Raw genomic sequence first — 22410 nt, 5'->3', positions numbered from 1 at the left:
GGACAACCTGCTGCAGAGAAGAGCCACATTCTCCGCTGAGAGCTGCAGAGACAATGGGACGACCTGCTGACAGAGAGGAACCATCCTCTACAGGGCCTCCTCTCTGCTGAGAGCTGAACACTCTGTAGGAGACGACCTGCCTACAGAGAGGAGGTACCCACTGTGGGTCTCCGCTGAGCTGTTGTAACACTCAATAAAGCTCCTCTTCATCTTGTTCACCTTCCACTTCTTTGCATACGTCATTCTTCCTGGATGCAGGACAAGAACTCAGGCAAAGGCATCACTGGCCACAGAGGTTTCTGGCCAGAAAAGTGACACCCCAAAGATCCCGTAACAATTTCACCATGGCCAAAGAAAGACCAGAAGAGGTAAGATCCAGTGAAATACAGGTAAAGCCCAGAAGTCTAGATAACCCGACAAGTATGATTATTATTTGACATATTTTCTCTAATGGTATCAACTTTCTCCTAAAAAGTAAAAAGTAAACTCAAGAGCAGAGCCTATGTAAGTGCCAACTCTTACAGAAATGGTATCTCATGAACAATTAAATAACCTGAAGTTCTCCTTCAGACTGAAGACAGCCAATACTGGACCATAAAGCAAAGTGACCAATTGCCTGGAACTGCTTTGTCTCAAGCCAAGTTTGAGAATAATCCACATGTAAGTCACCAATAAAATTACAAGTGGAGTTCAGTTTCTTCATGTGCACTAATGGCAAATGTGGGGACCGGGGTTATATTGTACAAATATAAGTGCAAAGAAAAGGAAATTATTGTCACAAGAATTAGTAGTTAAGGCCTATTGAGAACTTCACAACTAAAGATGTTGGCTGAGTGTGGTGGCTCACACCTGTAATCCCAGCACCTTCGGATGCCAAGATAGGAGTATCACCTGAGGCCAGAAGCTTGAGACCTGCCTGGGCAACACAGCTAGACCCCATTTCTATACAAAATTTTAAAAGTAGCTAGGCATGGTGGCATGCATACTTGGGAGGCTGAGGCAAGAGCATTGCTTGAACCCAGGAGTCTGAGGTTGCAGGGAGCTATGAGTATGCCACTGCACTCCAGCCTGGGCAACAGAGCAAGACCCTGTCTCAAAAATAAAAAAAAATAAAAAAAATAAAAAAGACAAAACCACAAAAACCAAAAACTAAAGATACCACTAACTTTAATTTCCTGGGTGGTAAATCTGTGAACTTACCACTTATTGGAGGAAATATGACTTTTTTTGGGGGGACAGGTCCCCCAAAATCTGGCCATAAACTGGCCCCAAAAACTGGCCATAAATAAAATCTCTGCAGCACTGTGACATGTTCATGATGGCCATAACGCCCACGCTGGAAGGTTGTGGGTTTACGGGAATGAGGGCAAGGAACAACTGGCCTGCCCAGGGCGGAAAACCACTTAAAGGCGTTCTTAAACCACAAACAAGAGCATAAGTGATCTGTGCCTTAAGGACATGCTCCTGCTACAGATAACTAGCCCAACCCATCCCTTTATTTCAGCCCATCCCTTCGTTTCCCATAAGGGATACTTTTAGTTAATCTAATATCTATAGAAACAATGCTAATGACTGGCTTGCTGTTAATAAATACGTGGGTAAATCTGTTCGGGGCTCTCAGCTCTGAAGGCTGTGAGACCCCTGATTTCCCACTTCACACTTCTATATTTCTGTGTGTGTGTCTTTAATTCCTCTAGCACCACTGGGTTAGGGTCTCCCCGACCGAGCTGGTCTCAGCAAGTGGTGTCCATCGTGTGGGCTTGAATCCAGGTCAAAGAGTCGCCAGAGTGACGGTTAAAGAACGTGGAACTAGCTGGAGGACACCCGAGTACTCTTAAAGCAAACCCCGTGGTGAGTAAGAAGGGGAGCTCGGAAGCATCAGGGTAACAATGGGACAAGTGTGGGGTATGGTTCGTTCCACCTTGGAACTTTTTCACACTGACGATGAGGAGGAAGGAGAGCATAATGAAGTAACAGAAGAGGTTACAGAGCAGGTTTGTTTGCCAGCTAAAGCTAAAGCGGCAAAGGAGGGAGAGTTTCATCCTTACCCTTCTGCACCCCCTCATTATTATTTTGAAGAAAAAGACCCTCCAGATCTTTCTTTTCCAGAGGACACTGGGCGAAAAGTAGTTGCCCCAGTGACTGTTTGAGCAGCCCCTCAAGCGATTCCTCTTAGTTCTATTCAGGCAGGAATTCAGCAAGCTAGACGAGAGGGTAATTTAGAAACGGTAATTCCCTGTTAGAATACACCCCCCAGATCAACAGGGAAATATAGCTACATTTGAGTCATTTCCTTTTAAATTACTCAAATAATTTAAACAAGCTATAAATCAGTATGGACCAGGTTCTCCTTTTGTAATGGGACTGTTAAAGAATGTTGCTGTTTCCAGTCAGATGATTCCTACTAACCGGGATGCTCTTACTCGAGCTTGTCTAACTCCTGCTCAGTTCTTACCATTTAAAACTTGGTGGGCAGATGAAGCTTCCATTCAGGCTGCTCGCAATGCCCAGGCCCAACCTCAAATAAAACTGCAGACCAACTTTTGAGGGTTGGCGGCTGGGCTGGTTTAGATGCACAAGTAGTCATGCAGGATGATGCCATAGAATAGCTTAGAGGAGTGTGCATTAGAGCTTGGGAAAAAAATCACTTCATGTGGAGAACAATACCCTTCCTTTAGTGCTATAAAACAGGGACCAAAAGAACCATATGTGGATTTTATAGCTCGGTTACAGGAGTCTCTTAAAAAAGTGATTGCAGGATATAGTGCTGCAGTTATTAGCTTTCAACAATGCTAATCCCAATTGCCAGGCTGTTCTGTGACCTATCGGAGGGAAAGCACATTTAGTTGATTATATCAAGGCCTGTGATGGTATCGGAGGTAATCTGCATAAGGCTACTCTGCTAGCACAGGCAATGGCAGGACTGAGAGTGGATAAAGGAAATACTCCATTTCCTGGAGTTTGTTTTAACTGTGAGAATCAAGTCCATAAAGCTCAAATAAATAGACTAGATCGAGAGAAGACTCTAGATTTGCTAATTTTTTCAACTCAGCATTCACCTACTGGTGTTATTGTCCAAGAACAGGACTTAGTAGAGTGGCTTTTTCTTCCATATACTAATTCATGGACTCTAACTCCTTTTTTTTTTTTTTTTGAGACAGAGTCTGACTCTGTCGCCCAAGCTGGAGTGCAGTGGCCGGATCTCAGCTCACTGCAAGCTCTGCCTCTCGGGTTTACGCCATTCTCCTGCCTCAGCCTCCCGAGTAGCTGGGACTACAGGCGCCCGCCACCTTGCCCGGCTAGTTTTTTCGTATTTTTTAGTAGAGACGGGGTTTCACCGTGTTAGCCAGGATGGTCTCGATCTCCTGACCTCGTGATCCGCCCGTCTCGGCCTCCCAAAGTGCTGGGATTACAGGCTTGAGCCACCGCGCCCGGCCTCTAACTCCTTATTTAGATCAAATTTCTACTGTGATAGGAATTGGGAGAACTCGGATCGTCAAATTACATAGATATGATCCTGGAAAAATTATTATCCCTCTCACGAAAGCACAAATACAGCAAGCTTTTATAAAAAGCTTCTTATTCTGGATTGAAAAGTAAAGTTTTCCAGACGCCCTACAAAAAGCGAAGATTGTAGCTGTAATTGAAGTACTGACTGTTTTTGATATGCCTATTAATGTGATTTCTGATTCTTCATACATGGTTCATTCCACACAGTTAATTGAAAATGCTCAGTTACGATTTCACACAGATGAACAACTGATAACAAAAACAAAAAAGGGGGAGAAACAGGGATTATGGGACAGCCCATAAACAGTTGAATCTAGCATTATTAACTTTAAATTTTTTGAGCCTGCCCAAAGGCCAGATGTTATCAGCAGCTGAAGAGCATCTACAGATACCAGCTGCAAAGACAGACACAGAACAACTGGTTTGATGGAGAGATCGGATAACAAAAAGTTGGGAAATTGATAAAATAACAACTTGGGGTAGAGGTTATGCTTGTGTTTCTCCAGGTCAAAATGAACAGCTGATTTGGATACCATCAAGATATTTGAAACCTTATCATGAGCCAGATGCTGAGAAAGAGATTCCAGGAGGATCCCGAGGACCCCCCAGTTGCAGCCATGTCAAGACTGATGCTGAGGACCCCCCCAGCTGTCACAAGCAACACCTGTTGAACACAGCCACCCACCTGAGGACAGATCAAGAAGCTGTCACAGATGGTGAAAGAAAACCTGAGGAAAGCGGCACAACCAGTCACAATGAGTAATTTAATGGTAGCTATGATAGCGGTGATCACCATTGCCGTGAGTATTCCTTCAACAAGGGCTGACACAGAGAACAATTATACCTATTGGGCATATTTATCAATCTTGGCTGGCAATAATGCCTGGATGTAATCACTCTACGACACAGTTACACATGCTTTCTGATCTCAGTATTTACCATAATAAATCTGCTCCAATAATTGAGGCATACCACCCTCAAAAACCTATTTGTAAACAGGATTGGACGCAGTTAGAAAAAATGAACATACTTGTTTAGGAAGATTGCATTGCAGAACAGGCCCAAAAAATCATGCTGCACGATTCCTATGGAATCATTATTAATTGGTCCTCTAAGGGGATATTTAGCTTGATTGCACCTCTCAGTCTGCATGCCATGGCCACACTGTGTTCAGATGGTCTGAACAAAACGATAAGATGGTAGAAATGATAAGAAGTATGGCAAAAGTTCCTATTATCTGGAACCATGGTGGTATAGTGGCACTTCAACCTCAAATGATATGGCCCATTGTAGGAGCTAAACATAAGGATTTGTGGAAACTATTAATAGCTCTTAATAATATCAAAATTTGGGAAAGAATAAAAAAGCATCTAGAAGGACACTCTGCAAACTTTGTTTTTGGATATTGCAAAATTAAAAAAACAAATATTTAAAACATCCCAGGCACACCTGACCTTAATGCCAGGAACTGGAGTGCTTAAAGGAGCTGCAGACAGATTAGTAGCTAGTAACCCATTAAAATAGATAAAAACACTTGTAAGCTCTCATTTCAATGATGATTGTGCTTTTAATGTGTGTTGTCTTTGTATAGTCTGCAGATGCAGATCCTGACTCCTGCGAGAAGTAGCTCACCATGACAAAGCTGCCTTTGCTTTTTATCCCTTTAAAAATCAAAGGGGGACACGTTGGGAACAGGCCCCTCCCCCCAAAAAATATCTGGCCATAAACAAAATCTCTGCAGCACTGTGACATGTTCACGATGGCCATAACGCCCACGCTGGAAGGTTGTGGGTTACGGGAATGAGGGCAAGGAACACCTGGCCCGCCCAGGGCGGAAAACCGTTTAAAGGCGTTCTTAAACCACAAACAATAGCATGGGCAATCTGTGCCTTAAGGACATGCTCCTGCTGCAGATAACTAGCCCAACCCATCCCTTGATTTCGGCCCATCCCTTCGTTTCCCATAAGGGATACTTCTAGTTAATCTAATATCTACAGAAACAATGCTAATGACTGGCTTGCTGTTAATAAATACGTGGGTAAACCTCTGTTCAGGCTCTCAGCTCTGAAGACTGTGATACCCCTGATTTCCCATTTCACACCTCTATATTTCTGTGTGTGTGTCTTTAATTCCTCTAGCACTGCTGGGTTAGGGTCTCCCCGACCGAGTTGGTCTTGGCAGTTTTGGTAGGAAATAAAATATTTATGAAAAAGAGAATGAGTAAATAATAGGGAATCAAGTTTGGAAGGGAACCAAATCAGAGCAAATCAGGGAAATTTAGAAAAATATGTTAAAATGCCATTTTGTAGGACTTCTAGTCTGCTTTAATTAATACTACCATAGTGTGTTATTGTAGCCTTTTGAAATGCTAACACTTTTATACATATCTTATTCTTTATAACTTATTTAAGAATAACGCCATCTTTGTTGCCAATGGCCAGACTACACATATCCTCTCAGTAGGTTGTAAGCATACCAACTGACGGTTCATCAATCATTCTTCTATCAGGTGACTACTGCAACTCACAGGTTCAGAAGAAATCCACGCTTGTCCAATTACCAGTCAATCTGCTGCAATGCAAGAAAGCAGCCTTTTATCTTCCTGTTATTTCTGCTTTCATTTGTCTATAGTCTCAACAGCTGATGAAATTTTTTCCTTACTTTGCTCCTTTGGGTGCCATTTCAACTATATTCTGAAGGATGCTGTGCCTCTTCTTATGAGACAAAGCACTTAAACCAGGAAGTTTACAAACTTCTAGAATGAGTTCTGACTTTTCCAGGTAGAGCTTGATGGAAACATCAGGGTTTTTATGGGAAGGAGGTAGACAAGCAATTAAATCCTACCTTACTCTCCCTCACAGATTTCCTGAGTTTTCAGGGCAACAGAATAAGCTTTTAATTGTTAAATTCCAAGAATTATTATTATTATTATTTATTTTATTTTATTATTTTTTTTTTTTTTTTGAGACGGAGTCTCGCTGTGTCGCCCAGGCTGGAGTGCAGTGGCCGGATCTCAGCTCACTGCAAGCTCTGCCTCCCGGGTTTTTACGCCATTCTCCTGCCTCAGCCTCCCGAGTAGCCGGGACTACAGGCGCCCGCCACCTCGCCCGGCTAGTTTTTTGTATTTTTTAGTAGAGACGGGGTTTCACCGTGTTAGCCAGGATGGTCTCGAACTCCTGACCTCGTGATCCGCCCGTCTCGGCCTCCCAAAGTGCTGGGATTACAGGCTTGAGCCACCGCGCCCGGCCTTTTATTTTATTTTTTAGAGGAGTTTCACTCTTGTTGCCCAGGCTGGAGTGCAATGGTGATCTTGGCTCACTGCAATCTCCGCCTCCCACGTTCAAATGATTCTCCTGCTTCACCCTCCCAAGTAGCTGGGATGACAGGCATGTGCCATCATGCCTGGCTAATTTTGTGTTTTTAGTAGAAACGAGGTTTCATCATGTTGGGCAAGCTGGTTTTGAACTCTTGACCTCAGGCGATCTGCCTGCCTCGACCTCCCAAAGTGCTGGGATTACAGGCATGAGCCACTGCACCCAGCTAAGTTCCAAGAACTATTGAGGGTCTCACTGTTTAAAAGGTTTGTTCTGATTCCTGTCAATTCCTCCAAGTCAGTCCACCTTTCACAAACCTTAGTGCAACAGTTCCCTTGCCCCCCATTGCAGGGCGTGCAATGGGGGTGTGGCTCACTTCTTTAGTGCCCTGCTGCTCAAACCTCTAGGGAAGCATACGGACGGGCAGTGTCTAGGGGTGAAAGTTTACAGCTGAAGCCCCAGTGGGTGTGTGTTACAGGATGCTCTTTTGGTTTAGCGACCTGGTGGCCCATGTTGTGTCAATTAGACCCGTCTTATCACAAGGACAGAGGGATTTCTGTATCCTGGGGTTTCTTGCCTTGTTGTACCAGAAGAATCAGATTACACATAGGCTTGGAGAATAAGTGCAAGGTTTTATTCAGTGGAAGTAGCTCTCAGCAGATGGGGGAGCCAGAAGGGAGATGGTTTTTCCCTGGAGTTAGGCCACTAGGTGGCCCAGGCTCTCCTCCTACTGCCCCAGCCAAATTCCACGTCATTCTGCCAGTCGGTGACCTGCTGGCGTGCTGGTGGCTGTCGATGCATTCCTCTCTACCTACAGCAGCCTATGTGTTCCTCCCCTGATATGCTCCTCTCCAGGTCCAGCCACCTGTGTGTCTTCCTGCTAGGGTCTCTGATTTTTTATAGGCACAGGATGGGGGCGTGGCAGGCCAGGGTGGTCTTGGGAAATGCAACATTTGGCCAGGAAAACAAAAATGCCTATCCTCACCTAGGTCCTAGGCCTGGGATGGAGCCCTAGCCATGGACCACGCCCTTCCGCCCTTCAATATCATTCAATGGGACCACGGCCCTTCCCTTCCCAGAACTTCCCTCCCTGACTTCCGTATCATTAGTACTATACTCTAGAGAACAGCCAGGAGGCAATGATATTGACTTTAATGCCCACTCTTCGGTCTCCAGGACATCTCTCATTAGTCTGGAATTCGTTTTCCTACATATGAAATGAAATGCAATTTTTAAAAAATTCCTTCCTCTTCCTCTCTTTCAGATTCTTAAGAAGTCTACCAGGCCGGGCGTGGTGGCTCACATCTGTAATCCCAGCACTTTGGGAGGCCAAGGCGGGTGGATTGCCTGAGGTCAGCAGCTCGAGACTCGTGTAGCCAAAATGGTGAAACCCCGTCTCTACTAAAAATACAAAAAAAAACTAGCCAGGTTTGGTGACATGCACCTGTAATCCCAGCTACTTGGGAGGCTGAGGCAGAGGAATTGCTTGAACCAGGGAGGTGGAGGTTGCAGTGAGCCGAGATTGCGCCACGGCACTCCAGCCTGGGCTACAGAGCAAGAACAACAACAACAACAACAAGAATTCTACCAGTATACCAGTAAAGAAATTCAGTTGTAATTTTTTTTTGTAGCAACAAGAATACTCAAAGAAATTCAATTATGTAAGTCAAAAAATTAAAGTATCTTTAATGCTTCCTTTCGTTATAATTCATACAACTTAAGCATATATCCCTAAATATTATGGTTTAGTTTTACCTTTATCTATAAAGGAATAACCCTGCATTTTATTTTTGGCATGCATTCAGATTTTTGCTCAACATCATGTTGTAAGACTCATGTTATGTTCTTGAAGTAAAGGCAGTTTATTCATTTTCATACGGTTTGACTCTGCATCCCCACCCAAATCTCATCTTGTAGCTCCCATAATTCCCACGTGCTGTGGGAGACAGCCAGTGGGAGATGACTGGATCACGGGGGCGGGTCTTTCCCATGCTGCTCTTGTGATAGTGAATGGGTCTCATGAGATCTGATGATTTCAAAAACGGGAGTTTCTCTGCAAAAACTCTCTCATTGCCTGCTGCAAAAAGAGATACACATAAGATGTGACTTGCTCCTCCTTGCCTTCCGCCATGATTGCGAGGCCTCCCCAATCACATGGCACTGTAAATCCAATAAACCTCTTTCTTTTGTAAATTGCCCAGTTTCGGTTATGTCTTTATCAGCAGCAGGAAAACAAATGGACTAACACAATCACTGAATAATATTTCATTGTATGATTATGACATTATTTATTTATCTATTCTGCCAGTGATGGACAACCAGGTATTAAAACTCAAACTTCCAGTTAACTAAGATCAGTACAGAATAGCTAGTAAGAATCTGGACAGTGAGGAATGGGAAATGATTTCTTATTTTAACTCTGTGTTTCATTTCATACGTAATAGTACTAATTCCAGTTTAGATCTGAGAGAAGTTGTTTGTTGTTATAAAAGACTTTGCTTTGGATGTTCCTTCTGGAACTGTAAAATAGTGAATGCTTTCCCTCTCCACCCATCTACCTTGCTTCAAAGTACAGAAATGAATAGGTCAATCCTAGTCGCATGCTTCTGTCTCCAACTAAACCACGACCTTTCTCATAACACTACAGCACTGCAAAATCTGTCACTCTTCACTCATTAACCTTCATGTGAATGATAATTAAACCTGTCAGATTCTTTTTTCTTAAACTGACTTAGAAGTCAATAATCAACTTCAATCATAAATATTCCTGTCTCCAAATAATTGTTAAAATTATCACAAGGCAGCTTTAAGTGTTAAACCTGTGAAGATAAGAGACACTCTACTTAAGTAACACGCTTGTTTAAGCCTGTTCTGGGCAAATGAAATGTCCTCTTAAAAGTTATGCTGATATACAACACATGTATGGTGCAAATACATAAAGGATTATGGTCTGATAATTTATCACAAAGCAAATACCCAAGTACTACTACCCAGGTGAAGAAATAAAACACTGCTAGTACTTAGAAGTCTTCATCATGCCCCCTCTCCATCTCCCACTCACGAAAGGTAATCGCTCTCTGGACTTCCACTTCCTTTCTTTATAATTCATACCACTTAAGCATACATCCCTAAATATTATGGTTTAGTCTTACCATTATCTATAAAAGGAATAACCCTGTATGCATTTTATTTTTGGTGTGCATTTGGATTTTTGCTCAACGTCATGTTATAAGACTCATATTAGGTTCTTACAAGTAAACGCAGTTTATTCATTTTCATCTCTGAATAATATTTCACAGTATGACTATGCCATTATTTACTTATCTATTCTGCTAGTGATGGGCAACCGGGTTGCTTCCAGTTTTGGGACAATACAAACAATGCTGTTTTCAATATTCTTGTACAAGTGTTATGGTGTACCTAGGAATGCACTTCTGTTGAATATATACAAAAATAGAACTAAATATGATATGTGTAGCTTCAACTTCAGTATATACTGTCAAACAGTTTTTCAAAGACGCTGTACCAATTTAGATTCTCCCTAGCAGTATTTGAGATTTTTGTGTGTGTGTATGTGTGTGTGAGACAGTCTTGCTCTGTTGCTCAGGCTGGATGGAGTACAGTGGTGTGATCTCGGTTCACTGCAACCTCCACCTCCTGGGCTCAAGTGATTCTACTGTCTCAGCCTCCTGAGAAGCTGGGATTACAAGCGTGTGTTACTACGCCCAGATAATTTTTGTATTTTCAGTAGAGACGAGTTTTTTGCCATGATGGCTAGACTGGTTTCAAACTCCTGAACTCAGGTGATTTGCCTGTCTCGGCCTTCCAAAGTGCTGGGATTATACGCGTAAGCCACCATGCCCCACCAAGTTTCTATTGTTCCCCATAAACTCTTTGCTTTCATTATTATTATTATTTTTTTTTTTTTTTGAGACAGGGTCTCACTCTGTCGCCCAGGCTGTGTGCAGTGTCACGGCTCACTGCCTCAACTACCCGGGCTCAAGCAATCCTCCAGCCTAAGCCTCCTCAGTAGCTGAGATTACAGTGGGATTACAGGCATACGCCACCATGCCTGGCTAATTTTTTACTTTTCGTAGAGACGGGGTTTCGCCGTGTTGCTCAGGCTGGTCTCAAACTCCTGAGCTCAAAGGATCTGACCACCTCAGCCTCCCAAAGTGCTGGGATTAAAGCCGTGAGACACCACGCCTGGCGCTGTTATTCTTTTCAATTTTAGTGATTCTGGTATGAGATCAGTATTATAGTTATCTCATTAGGGTTTCAATTTGCATTTCACTTACTTCTAAAGAGACTGAGTGCCTATATACATTATTAGCCATTTGGATATTCTCTTTCCTGACATGCCTATTCTTGCCCAGTTTCTGGAAAGGGGAGTTGTCTGTTTCTTATTGATTTGTTGTATTTCTCTATCTGTTAAATATAATCCAAGTTTCTTCTCCCATTCTGTAACTTGCCTTTTCATTCTCTTAATTGTGCCTTTTGATGAACAGGTGTTCTTAATTCTATATGTAATAATGTACTGACATTAATTCTTTTCAATTCTGGTTAGTACATTTTTATGTTTTATTTTAAAAGTCTTTCCTTAAGATAGTGGGAGAAAGTTGCTTCGAAATAAACCATCAGAGGTGGGTGGAAACACAGACAAAAAAAAAAAGGTCATATGTAGCTAATTATTGAACCTGAGTTACAGGTATATAGGAGTTCCTCATACTCTTCTACTTTTTATAATTTTAAACTTTTCAATAATAAATTTTTGTTTGGGGGGGGGCGGTTTTGAGACAGAGAGTCTTGCTCTGTCGCCCAGGCTGGAGTGCATTGGCGCAAACTTGGCTCACTACAGACTCAACCTCCTGGGTTTAAGTGATCCTCCCACCTCCCAAGAAGCGTGGACTAAAGGCACACCCCACCATGCCCTGGGTAATTTTAAAATTTTTTTTGTAGAGATGGGATCTCACTGTGTTGCCCAGGCTGGTTTCAAACTCCTGGGCTCAAATTACCCTCCCAAAGTACTGGGATTACAGGTGTGAGCCACTGCACCCAGTCTAATCTCACTTAAATATGTGTTACCTAGAGTAGTCAAATTCACAAAGACAGTAGGTAGAATGGTGGTTGCCAACAACTGGGAGGGAATGGTAAGTTACTGTTTAATGGGTATAGAGTTTCAGTTTTATAATATGAAAAGAGTTCTGGACATGAATGGCAGTAATGGTTGTACAACAATGGGAATGTACTAATGCCACTGAGCCATACACTTAAAAATGTTTAAAATACAAATTTTGGCCAGGCACAGTGGCTCGCACCTGTAATCCAAGCACTCTGGGAGGCCAAGCCAGGAAGAGCACTTGAAACCTAAAACTTGAGACCCGCTTAGGCAACACAGTGAGATCCTGTCTCTACAACACAATTTTTAAAAAAAGTAGCCAGGTGCTATCCTATGGTCTCAGCTACTCAAGAGGTTAAGGGCAGGATGATCACTTGAGCTCAAATGTTTGAGGCTGCAGTGAGCTGACTGTGCCACTGCCCTCCAGCCTGGTTGATAGAGCAAGGCTCTGTCTCAAAAGATAATAATAAAAAAAATAAAAATAAAAAGGGAACATTGGGGCTAACAGGTGAGAACTACTGAGTTACAGGAATTATAAATGGTCTCAAGTTGAAAAAGGCTAAACAGACCACCATAACAGCAGCTGGCACTAATGAGTGCTTCATTCTGCTAGACACTGTGAAGCAGCTCTACATGAATTATCTCAGTTAATGCTCTTGATATTCCTACACACAAGTCTTCTGTGATCTTGCCATTTTACAGGAAAGGAAGAGGAGACCTAGAGCAGTAAAGAGATTTCCTAGCTTGCTAGGACAGCCTACATAGCTAGTGACAGAGATGGAATTTAAAAATTGAGTTTGTCTGGTTCTAACAGTGTTTTATACCACTACTCATGTTCACATTGCCTTTCTTATTTACCCTCAAAGTTTTTTAAAAAGAGGATGTCAAACAATTGTTCTTTATTCCCCTGAAGCTACAAAAGAAGTATGAGCTTAAATTAAGGCAGAAACAAATATGCTGAATGTAAGTTTAAAGTTTTGATGGGTAAGCAACAAAACACTGGAACAAGGCTAACAGGCTAATGATGGTATGTCGCAAGTCTCTTCCGATTGCTCCTCAAGAAGATTATATACAACTAACTGTACTAGGTGGGACACACTCAAAAAAAGGTAACTGAAGGAGATGATCTTATGGCATGATTATCACTAAGCAGAATTTAAGAAGTCTTGCTAACAGATAAGAACTAGAAGGTACACGAAAAGCAAATGCAGTTGATTTACCAGCTGGTGAGCTGCTCCTAAGTTATATTTTTCTTTCCCTGATCTCTATTATTGTTTTAATTTGTACCAAAACCACACATAAAATTTACAACTTAGTTTGGAATTTAACTTTTAGAGAAAATAATAGACTTAAAATGGTATATAAATAATGTAAATACTTCAGGTGGAAGTGAATAAAAGGCTCAAAAACATCTCTAGCACTATCAATAAAACCAGTCTATTTCACATAGAAAAAAATTACTCGGCCGGGCGCGGTGGCTCAAGCCTGTAATCCCAGCACTTTGGGAGGCCGAGGTGGGTGGATCACGAGGTCAGGAGATTGAGACCATCCTGGCTAACACGTGAAACCCCGTCTCTACTAAAAAAATACAAAAATTAGCCGGGAGCGGTGGCGGGCGCCTGTAGTCCCAGCTACTCGGGAGGCTGAGGCAGGAGAATGGCGTGAACCCGGGAGGTGGAGCTTGCAGTGAGCTGAGATCCGGCCACTGCACTCCAGCCTGGGGGACAGAGCGAGACTCCGTCTCAAAAAAAAAAAAAAAAAAAAAAAAAAAAATTACTCCTAAAAATGAGAAACGGGGTCAGGCGTGGTGGCTCATGCCTGTAATTCCAGCACTTTGGGAGGCTGAGGCGGGAGGATCTCCTGAGGTCAGGAGTTCAAGACCAGCCTGGCCAACATGATGAAACCCCGTCTCTACTAAAAATACAAAAATTAGCCGGGCATGGTGGTAGATGCCTGTAATCCCAGCTACTTGGGAGGCTGAGACAGGAGAATCGCTTGAACCTGGGAGGTGGAGGTTGCAGTGAGCCAAGACTGCGCCATTACACTCCAACATGGGCAACAAAAGTGAAACTCCATCTCCAAAAAAAAAAAAAAAAAAAAGAGAAACAACTTGAGTAGCCAGAATAAAATCTTGTCTTTGAGTTGTCAAAAAAGTACAGTTCAACCTTTTTGAATGAGATGAATGAAAAATCAAACATTTTTCAGGGAGAGAAAGTTGCATTGCCATGTTTTTTCCTTTTGTCTTTTCTTTTTTTTTTTTTGGAGACAGAATCTCACTCTTGCCCAAGCTGGAGTGCAGTGGCATGACCTTAGCTCACTGCAACCTCTGCTTCCTGGGTTCAAGCAATTCTCCTGCCTCAGTCTCCCAAGTAGCTGGGATTACAGGCATACAGCACCACGCTCAGCTAATTTGTGTTTTTAGTAGAGATGGGGTTTCACCATGTTGGCTGGACTGGTCTTGAACTCCTGACCTCAAGTGATCCGCCCGCCTCAGCTTCCTAAAGTGCTGGAATTACAGATGTGAGCCACTGTACCTGGCCCGTATTTCTTAGCTATGAAAAGTTTTATTTTACTTTGTTTTTTCTGCCTTTTTTTTTTTTTTTGTTAGAGACAGGGTCTTGCTCTGTCACCCAGCCCGTAGTGCAGTGGCAGGATCACAGCTCACTGTGGCCTCAAACTCCCAGGCCTGAGTGATTCTCCTGCCTCAACCTCCCAAATATCTGGGAGTACAGGCACACACCACCATGCCTGGCTATTTTTTTTCTTTTTTTCTTTTTTGAGACAGAGTCTCACTCTGTTGCCCAGGATAGAACGCAGTGGTGAAATTTCGGCTCACTGCAACCTCCACCTCCCGGGTTCAAGTGATTCTCCTGCCTCAGCCTCTCAAGGAGCTGGGATTATAGGTGCCTGCCACCACACCCAGCTAATTTTTGTAATTTTTGGTAGAGACAGGGTTTCACCACGTTGGCCAGGCTGGTCTCAAACTCCTGACCTCAAGTGATCTGCCTGCCTCGGTCTTCCAAAGTGCTGGGATGACAGGCGTGAACCACCATGCCTGGCTGCTAATTTATTTTATTTATTTGTAGAGATGGGGTCTCACTATGTTGCTCAGGCTAGTCTCAAACTCCTAATCTCAAGTGATACATACTCTGGCCTCAGCCTCCCAGAGGTGCTCAGATTACAGGTGTAAGCCACTGTAACCAGCCTTATTTTACTTTGTAAAGATTTTTATTATTAAGTACCCCTTCAGGTAAATCAAATGTTTATAGAACTTACAAAAGAAGAAAGAAGTGGACTTATGGTTACTTTCAAACACATCTATTAAAAATAATTATACCACATTACTAAAGTTCTCAAAAGTTCTATAGCTCAGCAAAATTACATAGCAAGAAAAAAAATTCTAGACATGGTGTGGTGGTTCACACCTGTAATCCCAGCACGTTGGGAGGCCGAGGCAGGTGGATCACGTAAGCCAAGGAGTTCGAGGCCAGCCTGGGCAACATGGTGAAACCCCGTCTCCACAAAAAATAGAAAAATTAGCCAGGCACGATGACGCGTGTCTGTAGTCCCAGCTACTTGAGGGGGTGAGGTGGGAGAATGGCCTGAGCCCCAGAGGCAGAGGTTGCAGTATGCACAGATCACACCACTGCACTCCAGCCTTGGTGACAGAGGGAGACTCTCTCAAAAAAAAAAAAAAAAAAAGGCCAGCGTGGTGGTTCACGCCGGTAACCCCAGCACTTTGGGAGGTCGAGGCAGGTAGATTGCCTGAGGTCAGGAGTTCGAGACCAGTCTGGCCAACATGGTGAAACCCTGTCTCTACTAAAAATACAAAAATTAGCCAGGCATGGTGGTGGGCACCTGTAATCCTAGCTACTCAGGAGGTTTAGGCAGGAGAATTGCTTGAACCTGGGAGGTGGAGGTTGCAGTGAGCCAAGATCGTGCCACTGCACTCCAGCCTGGGCAACAGAGCAAGACTCCATTTTGGAAAAAAAAAAAAAAGGAAAGAAAAAAAGAAAAAGAAAAGGAAAGAAAGAGAAAAGAATGAAAGAGAAAAAAGAAAGAAAAAAGAGAGAAGAGAAGAAAAAGGAGGAGAAGACAGGAGAGAGAAAAAGAAGAGAGGAGAGGGGAGGGGAGGGGAAGGGAGGGGAGGGGAGAGGAAGAGGCTGGATATGGTGGCTCACGCCTGCAATCCCAGCACTTTGGGGGCTGAGGTGAGCAGATCACGAGGTCAGGAGATCGAGACCATTCTGGCTAACATGGTGAACTCCCGTCTCTACTAAAAAAATATTAAAAAATTAGCCGGGCATGGTAGCGGGTGCCTGTAGTCCCAGCTACTCGAGAGGCTGAGGCAGGAGAATGGTGTGAACCTGGGAGGCGGAGCTTGCAGTGAGCCAAGATGGCGCCACTGCATTCCAGCCTGGGTGACAGAGTGAGACTCCGTCTCAAAAAAAAAAAAAAAAAGAAAAGAAAAAAGAAAATTCTAATCGTAAGTCATTTACTTTTTTTTTTTGTTTTTTTGACACGGAGTTTTCACTGTTGTTGCCCAGGCTAGAGTACAGTGGCGCCATCTCGGCTCACTGCAACCTCTGCCTCCCAGGTTCAAGAGATTCTCCTGCTCAGCCTCCCAAGTAGCTGGGATTACAGGCACACACCACCACACCCGGCTAATTTTTTTTGTATTTTTAGTAGAGACAGAGTTTCACCATGTTAGCCAGGCTGGTATCAAACTCCTGACCTCAGGTGATCTTCCCGCCTCGGCCTCCCAAAGTGCTGAGATTACAGGCGTGAGCCACCACGCCCAGCCAGAAGTCATTTACTTTCAAGGTGAGATCTCAATAGCATCTATGCCATTATGAAGTGAATGAAGGAAAGATATCATGCAACACATAAGGATTCACCCTAATTATGATTAAAAAGGGGGAAAACCAAATGGACATTTCTTTTTACCCCCAAAGATTTTTAAATAGGAAGAGGAAGCGGGGGGGAAAGGAGGGAAATATTTAAGTAGCTCTATAATCGACAAAAAGTAGAGAAAGAATTAAGCAATAGCACAGTAATACAGGACATTGTTACATGATCAACTATGAAACTCAAATCAGCTATTTCATTATTTCAGAGGTTTAAATACCAAGTGTGGAAGTGTTTTGTAGCTGAAGAGTCTGGCAAGGGACAAAAGAGGAGAGGTAACTAAAAATGCCAGATGAAGTTGACAAAGTAAACTACTTGCACTGTAACTTGATAAATATAATTAGACATTGATGGGCAAATACGATTTTGTGTCTAGAACAATACTAGCAATCTTGACTGTTAAAAAGAGTCTAGTATACCATCCCCAGAGAAAGAGACGCAAAAAGATGTTTTAAATGTTCAGGATGATTCTGATACATAGTCAGATATGGGAGAAAAATATCATCTGACAAAATCAGGACTCCCAAAAATATAAAAAAAGTTATAATGGCTTGATCTCATCCTTCTCTAATCTCTAGAGGCTGTCTTCAGAGGAAATTAGGAACAATGTAAAGTGCATCAGCAATCTGTGGGAATCACAAACAAGCCCACTTCCAACCTTGGATTACCCCCCAAATCTGCTTTCTTCTAATCAGTGCTAGACTCAGAGATCAGTAAGGAAAATATAAAAAGTTATACATATCTGGGACGGGCGCGGTGGCTCACGCCTGTAATCCCAGCACTTTGGGAGGCCGAGGTGGATGGATCACGAGGTCAGGAGATCGAGACCATCCTGGCTAACATGGTGAAACCCTGTCTCTACTAAAAATACAAAAAATTAGCTGGGCGTAGTGGTGGGTACCTGTAGTCCCAGCTACTCGGGAGGCTGAGGCAGGAGAATGGTGTGAACCTGGGAGGCGGGGCTTGCAGTGAGTTGAGATCGCGCCACTGCACTCCAGCCTGGGCGACAGTGCAAGACAACAAAAAAGTTATGCGTATCTATCCTCCTATAAATTAATATCATAAATATAACAGGTTCTCAAGTATTTGCCGTGGGTTCTTTTCAAAGTTTCTTGTATTTATCTCATGATTTTTGACATCTGGTTGCTTGACAAACAGTATATATAACCCAAGGATAAGGCCCACAGGAGATTTTTGGCAAAATATTTTTTACTTAATTAACTAGTAAGCCATATGAACAAGCAGGCCATTTACAGTCTAAAGACCTGTCCACTATTGCCATTATTTAACTCAGTGTTATTCAAACTATCTAGGGTAAAGAACTAGCTGTTATTTTGTTGTTTTAATTTCTAATGCTTTGAAAACCAATGATTTTGTAATCTACAATAAAATGAAGCTTGAGGATTATGGTCGTGTAAAGAGGTAGGCAAGTCCTCTCCTTAAAACACAAGCATAAAACGAGGGCAGGCACAGTGGCTCAAGTCTATAATCCCAACATTTTGGGAGGCCAAGGCTGGTGGATTACTTAAGCCTAGGAGTTCAGGACCAAAATGGGCAATATGGCAACACCCCAGTCTCTACAAAAAATTTTTTAAAAATTAGCTGGGGATGGCGGCTCACACCTGTGGTCCCCGCTACTCGGGAGGCTGAGGTGGGAGGATCATCTGAGCCTGGGAGGCAGAGGTTGCAGTGAACCATGATCGTGCCGCCACTGCACTCCAGCCTGGGTGACAGAGACCCTGTCTCAAAAACAAACAAACAAAAAAATGTGTAAAGCAACCATTTCAGGGCTCTGGAAATCAACCAAAGGCAGAAAACAAATTATTGGGAAACTGCTAAAGCTTTAAGTAAGAACAGTGAAGTCCGTGTCTTTCTTTGCCTAGAGTAGGGCTGCTCCCATTCCCCATCTCCAGCTTCCTCGAGAACAGTTAACTTTACCAGGGCTGGGCCAGCCATGACAATCAGCAGCTTTACTGACAACAGGGCTAACTTGATTTGAAAAGGACTTGAAACCCCACAGCTCTGTCAGCTAAAGCAAGAACTCAGCAGGAAATAAACAGAAAACTTGCAGTTTTACTAGCCTGAAGTTGGGGTCTTGGTTGGGTGAGTGATAAACAAGTAGGAAATTTAAAAGGGAAATCCTGTAAATGAACAGGCCACAGAAAAGCTAGATAAGCTCTCTACCATCCCTAGCTAAACAGAAAACTAGATAAATGCATAAAGGAGACCCAAGAGAAGCTATAGGAAAGTAAAAGTCAAAGCAGACTTGAGAATGGTCTGAACTTTGAATGTACTCCTCAGCCTACATAGATCAATCAGCAGAGGATGAAAGCCTTACGGGCTTGAGGTGTCAGAGCAAAACCTCTGTCCAAATAACTTGCTGATCACTAGCACTGCAGACACAGAGGCAACCCCAAGAAGCCAGGCTAAAAAGTAAAAACTAGATTTTTTTTTTTTTAAGCACAGATGTATTACTGGCTGTACACTTGGAGGAGGAAGATTCTTAAGTCCAGAAAATTATTTTTTTTTCAAATACTCTCAGAAAATAAAATGAGAATCCAGAGTTAGCACAATACATTACCTAAATGAAAGAAAAAGTAAGGGAGGGAGGGAATGAAGGAAGAAGGAAAGAGTGACTCATACATATTAAAAACCCCAAATATCAATAAATATAAATTGAATTTTTTTTTTTTTTTTTTTTGAGACGGAGTCTCACTCTGTTACCCAGGCTGGAGTGCAGTGGCATGATGTCGGCTCACTGTAACCTGTGCCTCCTGGATTCAAGACATTCTCCTGTCTCAGCCTCCTGAGTAGCTGGGATGACAGGTGCACACCACCATGCCCGGTTAATTTTTGTATTTTTAGTAGAGACGGAGTTTCACCATGTTGTTCAGGCTGGTCTCGAACTCCTGACCTCATGATCTGCCTGTCTTGGCCTCCCAAAGTGCTGGGATTATAGGAGTGAGCCACAGTGCCCGGCCTTAGAAAACTGATTCTTGAGAGGGTCCAGTTGATGGACTTACTAAGACTTCAAAACAACTAATATAAATATGTTCAAAGAAGTACAGAAAAGTATATCAAATTATTTCAAATAATTAAAGGAAAATATAATTGCAATGACTCAACAAATTGGGAACCTCAAAAAGGAAACTGTAAAAAAAAAAAAAAAAGAAGGAAAATTCCTTTTTTTTTTTTTTTGAGATGGAGTATTGTCTAGGTTGGAGTGCAGTGATGTGAATCTTGGCTCACTGCAACCCCTGCCTCCCAGGTTCAAGTGATTCTCTTGCCTCAGCCTCCCAAGTAGCAGGGACTACAGGTTTGTGCCATCACAACTGGCTAATTTTTGTATTTTTAGTAGAGACAGTTTCACCATGTTGGCCAGGCTGGTCTTGAACTCCTGATCTCAAGTGATCCGCCCACCTCGGCCTCCCAAAGTGCTGGGATTATAGGCATAAGCCACTGTGCCCGGCAAGAAATGAAGGGAAATTCTAATTGAAAATACAATACCAGAAGAAAAATTCACTAGACAGACTTAACAGCAGATCCGAAACAGGAGAAGGAACAGTAAACTTGAAAAGAGATCAACAGAAATTAAACAATCTAAAGAGCAGGGAAAAAAAAAAAAAAACACTGGGAAAAAAGGAACAGAGCCTCAGTCACCTGGTAGGGAAACATCAAGCTTACTTATATACGTGTAATAGAATCCCAAGGAGAGGAAAGAGAAATATTTTTTTGGAGAAATAATGGCCAACATTTGAGGAAATTCCCAAGAGATCCATACTAAGATGTATCATAGCCAAACTGCTAAAACAAAGGAAAACATTGACAGCAACAGGAGAAGAATGACTCATTACAACAGGGGAACAATATGACATATTGTGTGGAATGGCATATTCTACGTACTGAAACAAAAATTTATCAATGAAAAAAATTTTTTTTTTTTTTTTTTTTTGAAATGGAGTTTCGCTCTGTCGCCCAGGCTGGAGTGCAGTGGTGCGATCTTGGCTAACTGCAACCTTTGCCTCCCAGGTTCAAGCAATCCGCCCACCTTCAGCAGGTGCTGCCACACCTAGCTGATGATTTTTATATGCAGCAAAACTACCCTTTGGAAATACAGCTGGGCATGGTGGCTCACGCCTATAATCTTAGCACTTTGGAAGGCTGAGGTGGGCAGATCACTTGAAGTCAGGAGTTTGAGACCAGCCTGACCAACATGGTGAAACCCTGTCTCTACTAAAAATACACACACACACACAAAAAAAAAATTAGCTGGGCATGGTGGTGTGGGCCTGTAGTCCCAGCTATCAGGAGGTTGAGGCAGGAGAATCTTCTGAACCTGGGAGGCAGAGGCTGCAGTCAGCCAAGATTGTGCCGCTGCACTCCAGCCTGGATGATAGAGTGAGACTCCATTAAAAAAAAAAAAGAATAAATTATTTAGCAATAAACTTAAGAAAAAAATGCAAGAGTTGTACATTTAAATCTGTAAACCACTGCTGAGAGAAATTAAGATCTAAATAAATGCAGAGATATAGTAGTAAGTTCATGGACTGAAAGCCTCCATAGTGTTAAGATGACAGTTCTACACAAACTGGCCTACTGATTCAGTGCACTCTCTATCAGATTCCAAGCAGATATTCTTGTAAGAACTGATAATCTGATTCTAAATTTTATATGTAAATGTAAAGAAACCAAAATAGCCCAAAAAATTCTGGAGGGAAAAATCACTGGAGGATGTATCTTCCTTACTTATTAAACTATATTTACTATAAAGCCATACTAATCAATACAGTGTACTAGCATAAAGACAGATATATGTATCAATGTAACAGAAGAGAGTCCAGAAATAAATCTTCACATGGTCTACTGATTTTCAACAAAGGCGTCAGGGCAATTCAATGGAGGAAAGGACAGCCTCGCCAACAAAACATGTTGTAACAACTGGATATCCATATGCAAAGACTCTTACACCTCATATAAAAACTAACTCAGCCGGGCGTGGTGGCTCACGCCTGTAATCCCAGCACTTTGGGAGGCTGAGGCAGGCGGATCACGAGGTCAGGAGTTCGAGACCAGCCTGGCCAAGATGGTGAAACCCTGTCTCTACTAAAAATACAAAAATTAGCCAGGCTTGGTGGCGGGTGCCTGTAATCCCAGCTACTCAGGTGGCTGAAGCAGAGAACTGCTTGAACCTGGGAGGCAGAGGTTGCAGTGAGCTGAGATTGCGTCACTGAACTCCAGCCTGGGTAACAGAGGGAGACTCCATTTAAAAGCAAAACAAACAAACAAAAAAACCTAACTCAAACAGGATCACAGACTTTAAAATATACGAGATAAAACTATAAAACTGGGAAAAAGTCTTTCTGACTTTGAGTTAGGCAGAGAATTCTCAGACATGATACCAAAACCCAATCTATGACAGGAAAAAAAAAAAAGATAAATCGGGTTTCATCAAAATTTAAAACTTCCACTCTTTAAAAGACATCATTAAGAATTTTTTTTTTGAGACGGAGTCTCACTCTGTCGCCCAGGCTGGCGTGCAACAGCAGGATCTCGGTTCAC

At 42.6% G+C, this 22410-nt stretch overlaps 1 protein-coding gene across 7 annotated transcripts in view; it reads right to left on the bottom strand.

Moving 5' to 3' along the window:
* The window catches only part of SPATS2 (spermatogenesis associated serine rich 2), a 169383-nt gene that overhangs the window by 51535 nt on the left and 95438 nt on the right, over window positions 1–22410 (bottom strand). For 2 of the 7 annotated variants that reach the window (XM_077954127.1, XM_077954128.1), the window contains one exon: window positions 5987–6081. The exons of 4 other annotated variants lie outside the window; for them this stretch is intronic. In XM_077954127.1, the coding sequence (XP_077810253.1) occupies window positions 5987–6008 (22 nt within the window). In that variant the 5' untranslated portion in view covers window positions 6009–6081. The remainder of the gene's footprint in view (window positions 1–5986; window positions 6082–22410) is intronic. One more of the 7 variants, XM_077954129.1, reaches the window with a different exon arrangement.

Source organism: Macaca mulatta, chromosome 11 (assembly GCF_049350105.2).
Source record: "Macaca mulatta isolate MMU2019108-1 chromosome 11, T2T-MMU8v2.0, whole genome shotgun sequence".
NCBI lineage: Eukaryota > Metazoa > Chordata > Mammalia > Primates > Cercopithecidae > Macaca > Macaca mulatta.
This window is presented reverse-complemented; position numbering and strand designations above follow the sequence as displayed.